At 48.6% G+C, this 13,025-nt stretch overlaps 2 protein-coding genes across 4 annotated transcripts in view; one reads left to right on the top strand and one right to left on the bottom strand.

Moving 5' to 3' along the window:
* EIPR1 (EARP complex and GARP complex interacting protein 1) overlaps window positions 1–5,210 on the bottom strand; it is a 78,704-nt gene extending 73,494 nt beyond the window's left edge. The window contains exon 1 of the mRNA XM_010985969.3: window positions 5,027–5,210. Within this exon, the coding sequence (XP_010984271.2) occupies window positions 5,027–5,068 (42 nt within the window). The 5' untranslated portion in view covers window positions 5,069–5,210. The remainder of the gene's footprint in view (window positions 1–5,026) is intronic.
* Window positions 5,211–7,101: 1,891 nt separating this feature from the next.
* The window catches only part of TRAPPC12 (trafficking protein particle complex subunit 12), a 52,158-nt gene continuing 46,234 nt past the window's right edge, over window positions 7,102–13,025 (top strand). For 2 of the 3 annotated variants that reach the window (XR_010384319.1, XM_031466499.2), the window contains exon 1: window positions 7,102–7,232. The gene's annotated coding sequence lies outside the window, so the exon portion shown is untranslated. Of the gene's footprint in view, window positions 7,233–11,370; window positions 11,461–13,025 lie in introns of those variants that run through there. The other variant, XM_064494753.1, reaches the window with a different exon arrangement.

Raw genomic sequence — 13,025 nt, 5'->3', positions numbered from 1 at the left:
GGCATCTCTGTCCCTCAACCACACTGAGCCCAGTGCCCCCAGACCTGCTCCCCACGTTCACTCAGTGCCCTGGCCCCCCTCTCCTGACCGATCACACTCAGTGCCCACGTGGCCCGGCCCTTCCCCCTCCTCTCCATCCCCACCGTCACCCACACCATTTCTCGCTGAAATCCTATTTTTATGACCTACTGTGATAGGAAAGAACAAACCTGACCCCATATGGATCTGTTTCTTTAACTTTTGTATTCTATTGCTTTGACTACAAGTTAGTCAGTAAAGGGATGTTGCCTATAAGCTTACATTATACATAATGGCCCAACTCTGGGAACCCTGCCTCCCAGGTGATGAGCGTTAAGCTAAAATACCTGTGTTTAGCTCACAGGAAACTTCCTGACCAGACCCACCTGGGAATGACCACAGGAAGAACGAAATTAACACCTCCCTCTGGAGGCTGAGCGCAAGCAGGAAACGTTCGCCTTTACTCCCTCTCCCTTTAGTATAAAAGCAGCATGAATTCTAACTCAGGCAAGATGGTTCTTTGGGACATTAGCCCACCATCTTTTTGGTCTGCTGGCTTTCCAAACGGAGTCGCTATTCCTTGCCCCGACAACTCATCCTTCAATTAGCTGGCCTGTGGCGCCACAAACAGTCCAAGCTTGGACTCGGTAACACTCTCAACCAGCTTTCCTGACACAAGTCCCTATATTCCAGCTCCTCCTCCACTCGCCACCTCACAGAGCCAAATCGGGACCCCAGGTTTTCAGACAGTGGGCTAAAGGATTCACGTCTCTTCTCAAACTCAAGGAAATCATACAAAAGCAGGAAGGAGAATGAAAAGCAGAAACACAAACTCCATATTCACTGAAACTTGGGAACATCTCTAACCCAGAAGCACCCTGAGAAGAAAGCCTCCAAGCGGAGAGGGTAGGACCCAGAGAAGATGCTGAGCGGGTGGGGAGAGCAGGCAGCAGGAATGAGTGCTCCCACACACGCTTCAACAAGAATGCGAGCAAGGTTGGGGCACAAGTGGGCATCTCCCCAGGAAGCAGCCTGGGGCTCCGGGGAGGCTGCACTGTGGCCAGCTGGGCTCTGCCAAACTCCTCCGTCTTGGGGTAAGTCACAGCTCAAGAATTTACTCAACAAAACTCTGTGCCGCAGGAGCTCCTGGCAGCCTGGCATGGGCCTGGGCACCCCCACCCAGGTACACGCACACAGATCGGGCTGCAAGCGGCTCAGGAAGGCACGTCATGGGACTGTGACCTAGGGAGGCAGCCGGAGCCCAGCAACAGCACCACCGGGAGGGACGGGAGGCCAGAACAGCAGGAAAAGACCTCAGAAGATGAAAACATAGGGCAGACGCCACCACAGGAGGGCCAGAACCTGTGACTGCACAGGGGATGCACACGAGACTCAGCGGAGCAACGAGCCCTTCCAAGACCGGAGGAGATAAAGTAAGGCAACCCGGACGACTGACCTGGAGCTGACCCAGTGGCGGAGACGGAAAACAGAGCCGCTGCTGGAGGGACACAAAGACAGACACCCTAACGGACAGCGTGTGCAGTACGTGAAGGCGCAGCGAATCTGTAAAGGAGGCTGCAGTGTGGCTTTGTGCTCAAGCCTGTCAGCTCAGGTGCAGGCTCTTCGTGCACTGGTTTGGAAGCAGCGTTTCCTATTTGATCCCTGGGACTGTAAGTCCTGTAACATAATTGCCCTCCCTGTAAGAGAAAGGGTCCTGGGACTTGCCCAGGATTGACAGTATTACTCGTCTAACTAGTGGGGATTTTCAGACATCGCCTTGCGAAGTAAGTGTGACAGGAACAGCACACCCTCGCCCGCCCAGGCTGCGGTAATAGAAACACAAGAACTTAGGCACCCGGCTCGAAAGGATGCAAGACAAGGAAGTGGAAACTCCAGGAAGAGAAACCAGCGCTGGTGGGCACACAGCATTAACCAGGCAATTCAGGCCACGCGCACAGAAATAAGGTGAGATACTGAACTTTACATTCAGATTGTTTCTGAGCAAACATCCTGAAAAGCTGGCTGCACTAGTCACAGAACACTACTCGAATCAGCAGTCGACAATAGTACGTAACTAGAAAAACCAGAACCCTGGATATGGATTTGGCAACAGATTGCACTTAACTACACTGGGAGTCTGAGGGAAGGCAAGAGAGCGTAGAAAAAGCCAAAACCCTCAAGCGACATGGGCCCCGTCACCAGATCATATCCAAGATATAAAAGCAGCCAAGTAAAGACTAGAAGAAATCGCTGTAAAACATTGAAAGTGGTTGTCCCAGGGTATCAGATAAGATGCAAAGGGAGTGTTTAGGGCCTGCTGATTTTAATCAGATTTTCAGCAATTAACTTCTTTTTTTAGTTTCAGACTTTATTTGTAAAAGGGAGATAACAAAACCTACCTCAGAGGGCACCGTGGAAGTAAAATGAAACGAAATATGTAAAAACATGGAGCACGCAACCTGGCAAACATTGACTTGATGTTATTAGGAAAGGCGGTTATTTATTTTTTACTATTATTGAGAGAAATACTGCTTGCATTCACAGCAACTAACTTCTTAAACGACTCATAAGAATTACTTGATTTAAAATTTTTAAATATACAAAAGAGAAAAGAACTAAAATTGTGAACACAATTCAAAATGTTGCAAAAACAGGAATGTGCTCAGGAAACAGGAATGTGTCTCTTGTTTGCACAACGTACCTCATCTCAGCCTCCGAGCCTCACCACCTTCAATAATTAGATCCTTATCTTCTATGTAAACTGTTCTCCAAAGTGATTTTAACATCACTGACAACCAAACCTCCACTATAACTTCTAGCTCTTTTGTGTTTACTGAAGTAATGGTGCTTCAGATTCAAGAAAGTCACGGCCCACAGAGCTGTCCAAAGTAAATAAGTGCAAAAATCAGTTACTTCTTTTAAGACAAAGAAGAAATTCAGATAAAATATTTGATGTCGAAGGTAAGGATCCACTCCACTGATCTGTCAGAATGCCAGGGAACGACATTTTGTTTCCTTAAAGATCCGACACTGAAGATCAAAACCTCCAGGTTATTTAGGAGATTTCTTAAGGAGATCAAAAAGTTATGAAGTAGCAACAGAGGAAGATGCACAAGGTCAGGGAAGCTTCTATCTCCCCCACGCGCCCTGTGTGCACACCCCCACGTGCACCTTGTTAAGGAGACAGCAGTGTAACTTTGTGGTTAAGAGGCTTAAAACAAACAAACAAACCAAAAAAAAAAAAAAACAGAAGACAAATGAACTTAAATATAAAACAGAAACAGACTCAGAGACATAGAATACAAACTTGTGGTTGCCGGGGGGAGGGGGATAGGGAGGGACAGACTGGGAGTTCAAGCTTTATAGATACTGACAAGTATATATAGCATAGATAAACAAGTTTATACTGTACAGCACAGGGAAATATAGTCAAGATCTTGTAGTAGCTTATGGTGAAAAAGAATATGAAAATGAATATATATGTATATTCATGTATGACTGAAAAACTGCTGTACACCAGAAGTTGACACAATATTGCAAACTGACTATAACTCAATTAAAAAAAAAAGAAAAGAGGCTTTGAAGTCGGTTTGGGTTTAAAGCCTGCCTAGGTTAGAATCTCTATCATTTGCCAGTGAGGCAGCCTCTTACCACAGGAAAAATAACACCTCCCTATATGACTGCTGTGAGAATTAAACAAAAATATCTGTGCACTGTTAGGCAGAGTGCCTGAAACACAGGTATGTTCTCAACAACTGGAAGTTAAGGCACCAGTCCTATGGGACAGAGCCAGCGGTCAAACCCCACAGCAGTTCATGGCTCCTAGGACACTTAGATACCGCCTTGTATGGAGTTTATGTGTAAGAACTTTGCCTCACAATAACCAGAACAACATTTATTGAATGCTTCTTAGGTGCTAGGGTCTGTTCTAGGTGCCTGAATTAAATGTATTAACTCATTTAATTTCACAACAGCCACAGTGGGTAGCGGCTCATTTTCCCATTTTATTCACAAGGAAATTGAGACCCAAGGTCACAGAGTAAGTGCTGGAGCTGGGATTGAAACCTCGGGAGCTGCAGTGGCATACAGGCTTTCAGTAACTAACACTGCTGCTTCTCCCACTGTAAGCTTCTTGAAAGCAGAAATCATGCATATTGTTAAGACACATCTGCCGCACACAATTATGTAACAGGCACTTCATGTGGCGATGAACTGTTTTTATTTCTCTGTAACTGTCCCTCAGTGCCTCAAGCATATATAACAGGTCCTCTGAAGCCACTTGGAAAGACGGAAGCCAGTATAGGGCTGTAACAGGTCCCACTCAATGCGACCTACCTGCCCTTGGAGCTCATCCCTTACCCCACTCGCCCTCTCCTTCAGCCACACAGGCTCTCTTGCTTTCCCTGCATCCTTACTCCACTGCTTACACTACAGGGTCCACTCATGTCACCGTCACTCGCTGTGCACCTTCCCTGCCATGGTCACGGTTAAAAGCACTGGAGAACACAGGACGAGAAGGAAACAGGACGGACAGTGGTGGGAAAACAGGTGAAATCCGAAGAGTCTGGTTCGGTTAACCAGACTGTACCAATGCTAACTCCAAAGTTTTGGTCAGTGTGCACTGGCCCTGGAAGATGACAACACTCAGGGAAACTGGGTGAAGGGTACACAACTTTCCGTGTATCTTTGCAACTCTTAATGTAGATTTAATGTTGTGTCAAAATTAAAACAAAAAACAGGCAGCGCCTGGCTCCAGGAAGCCCGACGGCGGAGGAAAGGTGCACAAGTAAACAGGCCGGCTGCGTAGTGAGAGTCAGGCCACAGGGAGCGGCCGGGCTGCGGGAGGCGGCGCGGGGCTCCAGGCCCGGGGGCGGCGGGCAGAACCGCGGCGCCCCCACCCCGCCCCGCGTCACGCAGGCCCCTGGCCCGTCCGGCAGGACCACGGCCTACTGCCCCAGGCCACACAGGGGCGCCGCTCCGGCCGCCGCGGAGCCCTCCTGAGACCCACCTGGAACTCCAGGCCGTAGATCACCGGCGCGTCGTCCTCCATGCTGCGGCGGCCCGCAGACCTGAGGAAGGTCTCCAGAACCGGCTCGCCCCCAGCTCAGCGCCCATTCATTCCCTCCCGCCCAGGCGGCGCAGAACCAGAACTCGTTGTGACCAGCCCGGCTCCCGTAGGGTCACTTCCTGTGTTTTCCTGATACGTCATCAACGCGCTCCCAGCCGGCGACCAATCGCGGCAGCGCCGGGCTCGTGCGCATGCCCACTTGGCTCCCATCCGGGCTCTCAGGTGGGCAGGTCCCGGGGAGTAGGCCCGGGAGAGGAGGACCTGGCCAGGACCCGCCGGGACGGGGCGGGAAGCCCGTGGCTGGGAGGCCTCCCTGCTCCATCGCCCCCGGAAGCCTCGCTCGCCTGCGGCTGTGACACCGTGGTTGGATAGCATTAGCACTCTCCCGGCGCCACTGCAAACTTAAGTGACAGTTGCGGGCACGAAAGTAGTAAATTGGGAGCTAGGGTATGTTCCTGGTCTGTCAGACGCAGGTTGGCCCGGCCCAGACCCCTAAGGTCAAGGGCCAGGCTGCTGCGTGTCCGCAGGCGCCCAGCGCAGTGTGTGCAATGACAAAAGGATCCCCTGCCGATGCCAGGGTGATGCGTGATGCCTGGCGCCGAACCACTGGCGCTGTTTGGCAGCGTTTGCCTCCAAAGGGAGGCTGGTGGGAAGACCCTGGGGTCCCTGGGCCTCGAAGGACTGTCATGCTGAGAGTTTCCCCTCACAGGCAATACTGCCAAAGTGCCTGCCTTGACGTTAGGCAGTGCCCTTGGCAGACAGGAATGACATCACGTGGAATCCCAAAATGCCACGACTGACCCTCCCTCACTGACTCGGGTTCCGTAGGTTTCCAGGACCCTGCACCTCTCCATCATCTGTGTGACCATTAACTTTTTTCTCTTCCCTTAATCTTTGTGACAAATAACTAGGCCTGGAACAGGTATGTGAAAAGATGCTGGATACCACTGGTCATCAGGGAAATGCAACTCAACCACAATAGTATGTTATTCAGCCCTTAAGTCCTGTCACTTGTGACAACGTGGATGAACCTAGAGGACACTGCTAAGTGAAATAAGAAAGGGAGATACAGCATGATTCCACCTACATGTGGAATGTAAAAAAGAAAGTTGAACTCTTTGTAACAGAGAGTAGAATGATGCTTATCAGGGCCTGGGGAGATGTTTGTCAAATAGTACAAACTCAAGATAAACAGGTTCTGGAGACATAATTAATAATGTATCCTATACTTCAAGTTTGCCACAAGGAGATTGCAAATGTTCTTACCACAAACGCAGAAAATGGGAAATACATGAGGTGATTGTTAAGTTCATTAGTCCCATTATGCCATCATTTCACAATGTATACATATATCAAAACGTCACATTGTACACGTAAATACATACTTTTATTTGTCAGAAATAAAGTATCTTAAATCATTTTTTTAAAAAAAGGAGAGAAATGTTAGGTCTTGTTTGGCTCATTGGTACCCCAGCGCCTAGCGCTGTGCTTGGCACTTAGGCTGGATGAGCATCCGTCGGACAAACAGGAGATCTGTGTGGTTACGGTAGAAATCAAGGAAGCAAAAGCACAGACACGGGCATCCTACTAGCCGGCTCCGTTTGCCTAAGATGAAGTAGCAGCGCTAAGAGAACGCAGGACCTTGATACTGCTGGATTAAATCCACCTACTATCGGTATCATTACCATTTTTACCGTTGTTATTACGCAAGTACTACAGATGCATGGCAGGAAAAGGTGAAAATACAGAAAGGCGCAAAGACAAATCCCTGAAAATAAGTATTTCCAGGGTGCTTTGGCCAGGAGTAAAAAGAGAGTAACCATCTCCCTTCCAGCTGCCCCTCTGCCACAGGTTTGTCTATCCCTGTGTGTCAGAACAATTTCCCTCCGCATTCCCAGGAATGGGGTAGGCTAGCTCCTCCCATGCCCCGCCTCCGGACCCAGGCCCCGCCCGCTGCGGCGCGAACCGGAAACGCGCTGGGAGGCCGGCTCCTGCATTGGGCATGCGCGGGAGCAGGCGCGCGCAAGCGCAGAAGCCGCCGGAAGCGCGGATTCGAGTCTTTCCTTCCCGGCTTTCTCCATCTTCTCCCCGGACCCTGGTCACAGCCGCAAGTGACCCTTTCCCCACCCCAGGGGGGCGGTGGCAGGTGAGGACAGGGCCCGGGCTGTAGGGAGGGGGTCGTGCCGTCCCTAACTGCAGCCTTGCCGGCCCTCAGGCCCAGTCGCTTAGGGGTCTCCTCCCCAGGTCTTCCGCCCGAGGTCCTCCTCCCCGGATCCTCCTCCCAGGGGTCTCCTCCTGGGGGCGGTCTCCTCCCCAGATCCTCCTCCCAGGGTTCTTCTCCTAGGGGGGGGGTCTGCTCCTGGGGGTCTCCTGCCCGGATCCTCCTCACGGGGTCTTCTCCTGGGAGTCTCCTCCCAGGGGTCTCCTCCCCGGGGTCTCCTCTCTCCCTCCTGCCGCACCGCCTCCTGGCAGGCCTGGCCAAGCCCCGCGCCCGTGTCCTGCCGGGTCTGCAGCAAGGCCTTCCGTGTGTGCCCTTCTCGGGGGCGGCCCCCGGTGCTGGGCACGGACAGCTCAGGAGGGGTCTGCGGCCCAGGTCCCAGCTGTGGCGCTCAGTGACTTATTTCTCTTAGTTTACTCCTCTGTAGCTAGAAGTTCACCGTAACCCACCGGACCAGACTCAGTATTGTTAGGGCAAAATGCGATGGTTTGTGTAAAAGCATGTCAGTGTTGGCTAATCCGTTCCAGAGTAACATCCAGGACGGAAGTGATTGATAGAGCATAGACACTGTAAAGACTGGAAACATTTCTTACTTAAAAATAAGCATCAGGCTCAAAGATGTGCTCTGTGCCTGTTTTTCTCACCCTCTACCACAAGAGTTTAACCCCAGTGACACACTTCCTTGGACCTGCAGTTCATAGCTTTTTATGGCTACTGGAAGACACCATATCTTTTGGATGTAAATGCTTTACTCCTTGTTTCTTTTTACAAGTTTAGAAGAGTGCAGTGGGTGGCAGGCAGTGCGTTAGGCCCTCTGTGTGATGGGTGGGTTGGGAGAAGGGATAGAGGACTGCAGGTAGGATGATACAGCCCTCACACTACTCATCCAACCCTGACATCCTGTGACTTCTAACAGGATGGTCCCTGGTCGGAGGCAGTGTTACCACTCTGCGTCATCATGAAGGCTGTAATGGCTGTGTTTGTGTATGTGCAGCTCATCACAGTTTAAAACCTCCTTGTGCATCAGCTGCTGTTTAATCCTCATTATCCCAGTTTACAGATGGGGAAGCCAGGACTAAGCCGAGACTAATCATTTTTAAAGGTCACTTTACTGAGTAGTGAAGCCAGGACTCCGACAGTTATTCAGAGCCGTGTTCACTGCTCTTTCTGCCTCATCCGCAGCTCTGAATCAGAATGAATCCCGGCAACCTTACAAGGAGAGCCGAAGCAGGAACACCTGTCACATAAGTACTGGTGCTGTGACTTTGGGCAAGTCACTTGGTTTTCTCTGCTGTGTGATCAAGCTGATACTTAATAAGTTGATCCTGAGGATTAAGTGAGAAAACATGTAAAATGCTTGATCTGTTCTGGGTGTTCTTTACATGAGGGCTTTTCTAAATATATGCTTAAATCCCTACTACATGCATAGTTCTTCCATGGAAACAGGTCGAAGATTTGTAATTCCGGAGTCTTATGTCCAGAAAGGGAGCTGGAACAGCAACAGTTTTCATTGTTCTTAGTGAATTTAAGCCACTTAAAGTTAGTACTTAAAAGATGTTTTAAGGCTAGTTAAGCTCATTGTGCAAAGCACTCAACTGGACAAAGAGAAAGTCGGATTTCTTTGCAAGCATTTTGATGCTGACATAATAAGCTTAAAATCATGTCCATTATATCATGTCTATTAATAATTTTTATTAAGCCAATAGTAGAAGAAGCAAAGATTTTATATCACACAGAAATCAAGGACGGATACACATGCTTTTCCATTTTGAGATTATGAAATATAAAGCTTGGATGTAATACACATGGAAGACATGATGGTCAAGTGTGACCCCGACCCAGTGTTCTACCGTCAGCATTGCCAATGGCTTGGACGCCCCATGTCCCTTCCCAGTCAGACCTTCCCTTGCCATCACCTCCACCCCCTCCCCAACTGAACTGGGTAGTATCATCACCGTGGTTTTGTTTTTGTATTCCTAAAATAGTATATAGTTTAATTGACATGTTTTGAAATTTGTGTAGAAAATCAGACTGTTTATATTTCTCCCCATTCCTTCTGCCAAATTAGGTTTGTGGGATTTAGACATTGATGCCTTCAATATGGGATGGGTTGTTCATTTTCACTGCTGTATAATATTCCATTTTAATATACTACCATTTCTTCATTTATTATGCTGTGTTTGGGCAGTGGTTGTTCCAGATTTTTATTTTGGGGACTTTGGAAAGGGGGCAGTATTTTGTTTGGATTTGCTGTTTGTAACATTCACAGTCAGTGCTTATGGTGCCCATGTGTAGAACTTCCTCTATGACACATAGATAAGGGGACCCCTTTTGTCTCAACCAGGACTCGTGAGAGTGAAAAGAGGTGCTTAATTTTACAGAAACCATGGGTATAAAGTGGAATCATCCTAGAAAAATCAATTTGTATGGCTGAGGAAGTCACTGGACATGTGTTTGTGAAATGTGGGTCTCTTTCACTCTGGATCTTTGTTTCAAATATTTTTCTGTTGGATCATTTACTGTCCTATTGATCTGAAAGAATTTTAATATATTCTTGATATTAAGTCTAAAAATATCAGGAGAAGGGTAGAGTTCAGTGGTAGAGTGCATGCTTAGCACACACAAGGTCCTGGCTTCAGTCCTTAGTCCTTCCATAAAAAAAAAAAATCTAAGTCTAACAATGTCAAGTGTAGTGAATATGTTGAACAAGAATATTTACGTACCACTACTAAGTGTGTGGATTGGTACAAGCAGTTAGGGAAGAGTTTGGTGTTATCTGATAAAGGGATGGATTCTCTGTGATCCATTGCACAGACATACAGAGGGAGGCGTGTACAAGAGTATTCATAGCAGCACTAGATTCAAAAACCTGACACCTCAAACATCCGTCAACAGAAGAGTGAGGTTGTGACACCGTCACACAGCAGAGCATCAGCAGCACAGACGAGTGAGTCACAGCCCCACGCCACTTCCCAGGATGAACCTCAAGGCTCAAAGTGGGGAGGGCAAATTAAGTCAAAAACTGAAAAAAGTCAGTAACACATTGTTTGAGGAAATAAATGCGGAAAATTAAAGAAAAAATGTGTACGACAAATCTCAGAATATTAGCTCTGGAAGGAGAGGGAAGTGGGTATTAGGGTGTATTGTCTTAGCTACAGGTTTCAAACATTGTTTTGTAGCCACTCAATAATTAGTAAGAATTGTTTGTAGAAAATGTACCTTTGGAAGAGTCAGGGAGGCCAGCAAGAACCTTCTGAGGTTTCTAATGAAAGAAGCAAGAAACCCAAGATGCGTTTCCACCTCTGTCCCTTCCCATCTGACGCCTCCCGGGGCGTGGAGGCCACAGTTGCTCAGTTTCCTCTCGGTCATCTCCGGGCTTGGCCCCTTGAGAGCAGGGCTGTGCTGCCTTACATCTGAGTCTCTGTGGCCCTCCTACTTTGCCAGTGGTTTTTAAGAAATGTGTAGTTTCTATTGAGAAACTAAGGTAAACAGTTTAATTTTTACTCTGGGTTGGGCAACATCTGTGTTAACAGTGTCCCTAGGAAACGGAAGCTGATTTTCTAAATGAGACTGGATTAGTAACAAGGTTACTGAAGAGAATGAAAACATAGTTACAAACTTAAGCATTGACTTGAAAGACTTCCTTTTTGGTCGGCTTTCTTCCTTTCAGAAGTGATTTCTTTAAAAACATATTTTGGGTGAGTTGGTAAAGACAGAATTGCTTGTCCGAGTGTTTTATTCTTTGCCTACCTGTTCTTCAGAAAGGGTCGTTCCCCTTGCCAGCAAGTAACGTTTCCCTAACATTCCCCAGCAACTGTCCCTTCTGAAAATCTTTGTCCATTTCACAGGTCAGATTGTTTAGAATCATAGATTTATTCTGGGTTTCTTTACTTACTGCTGAAGCAGTTCCTGTGGTCGTGGTCCAGTCCCCGTAGTGAGTGGGTCTTGACAGTGACAAGCCTTCTCTTACTGCATCGTCTGGTGGAAAGCAGTTCAGGGTCACCTGTGGGCAGTCTTTCCCAAGTACCCCTGTTTTACTCTGTCTCTCTGTGTCTTGTAATACACCCAAGTTAACCTTGACTGGCGGCGATTTCTGCTCACGAGTAGAATTGTCTCAAGTTTCCCTGCATGGAAAGAAAAGCTTCTGTGTGATTTTGTGAGTTCTGATGTTCTTTACCTTTTCCTGTAATTGTACGCATTGTACCTTTTCTTACATCCTGCGTTATTCCACAAGTGTCCACTAATGTAGTCACGGAGGAGCTGGCATTACGATCTGAGCTGTTTTCATTCTGAGAAGGGCTCAGTCCAGCAGCCTGGGTGCCGAGCACTGGGAATACCTCCGTCCTCAGGGGCTCATGTGGAGGGGCCAGGCTCGTTCCTGGCTGTGTCGCCTTCTAACAGTGAGTGCAGACGAGTCCCGTCTCTCCCCTGGTTCTCGGTGTCCCTGTCTGTGTGTTAGGGCGGCTGATAACCTGTCTCTCGTCCGGTGGTTGTGGAGGTTAAACCAAGGTGTTGCGTTTCCACGGTCTTCGTGCTCAGCCTCCGTGTCCTGCTTGGGGAGGACCAGGGAAGAGCCTTCCTCGTGGGGGCGCATGCACTCATGTCCCTGAGCAGCCACCAGTCCGTGCTCCCTGGGAAACGTTACAGGGTCAGGGGCTTTTGCTCCTTTTCTTGGTCATTTTGACTTGTTTATAGCTAATAGTTACTAAGTGAACATGTAATAAATGGGGAGATTAGTAACTGACTATGCTGGATGAGAAACTTCTCCAGAATATGTAACTTTGACTCTAAAATAATCTTGCTTTTGGATCTCAGAGTGGTCCAGCTGTAAAAGGGAAGGACAGCGAATTTGGAAGACTGATGAAAGTGTTGACAGAGAGAAGAAAAGGAATCCTACCCAGAGATCAGCTGAAAGTCACTAGTGTTTTTTTCTGGAAAAACACACATCTTGCATCATAGTCCTTGTCTCCTTACTTGAGTTTGTTCACTACGAGGAGAACTATGCACGCAACTTTTGCTCCTGGAAGCTCCTCACGGAAAGGAACAAATACTGCTTTAGGGTTCAAAGTCCTTGTTTCACTCTGTGGCCTCCACCCGCCAGCGTCGACCCAGCATTTCAGCTTCGACTGGTCCTGGTTTCTCAGCTCACCTGCGGTGTGGTCGGGGGCAGGCGCCACTCCTGTCTGAGCCGCAGGCTCCTCGCTGCACCGTGAAGCACGTGGCAGCAGCCGTTCCACGGGGCTGTCGGAGGGTCGGGTAGGAAGAGCAGTTAGCCCAGCGTCAGGACGTAGCAAGCGCCGCAAACGCCCTCCCGTTTTGGTGCCTCAGCTTCAGCCGCAGGGAGCTTGGCTTGTCCTTGCTGTTTCTCTTGCTCATGCCGTCTCACTGTCTCAAATTCCCGGAGCTAAGCAAACAGCGTTACGAGCTCAGGAGGATGGAAGGGCAATTGTAGGCTGCAGTGTCTCGGGAAGGCTTCAGGCGGAGTGCGGACTGCAGCTGTGTCTTGAGGAGTAAGTAGGGTTTGAAAGGCTGAGACCTCACACCCATCGGGATGGCTACTATCAAAAAGACAGAAAATTAGTGGTGCTGGAAAGGATGTGGAGAAATTGGAGCCCCTGTACCCTCTTGGAATGGGAAATGGTACAACCAATGGAAAATAGGTTGGGTGGTTCTTCACAAAATTGAAAACAGAACTGCCATATGAATGATCCAGCAATCCCA

This window comes from Camelus dromedarius, chromosome 15, assembly GCF_036321535.1.
Source record: "Camelus dromedarius isolate mCamDro1 chromosome 15, mCamDro1.pat, whole genome shotgun sequence".
In the NCBI taxonomy this organism is placed as follows: Eukaryota; Metazoa; Chordata; class Mammalia; order Artiodactyla; family Camelidae; genus Camelus; species Camelus dromedarius.
The sequence above is the reverse complement of the archived record's forward strand: the minus strand, read 5'-3'. Positions and strand labels throughout refer to the sequence as shown.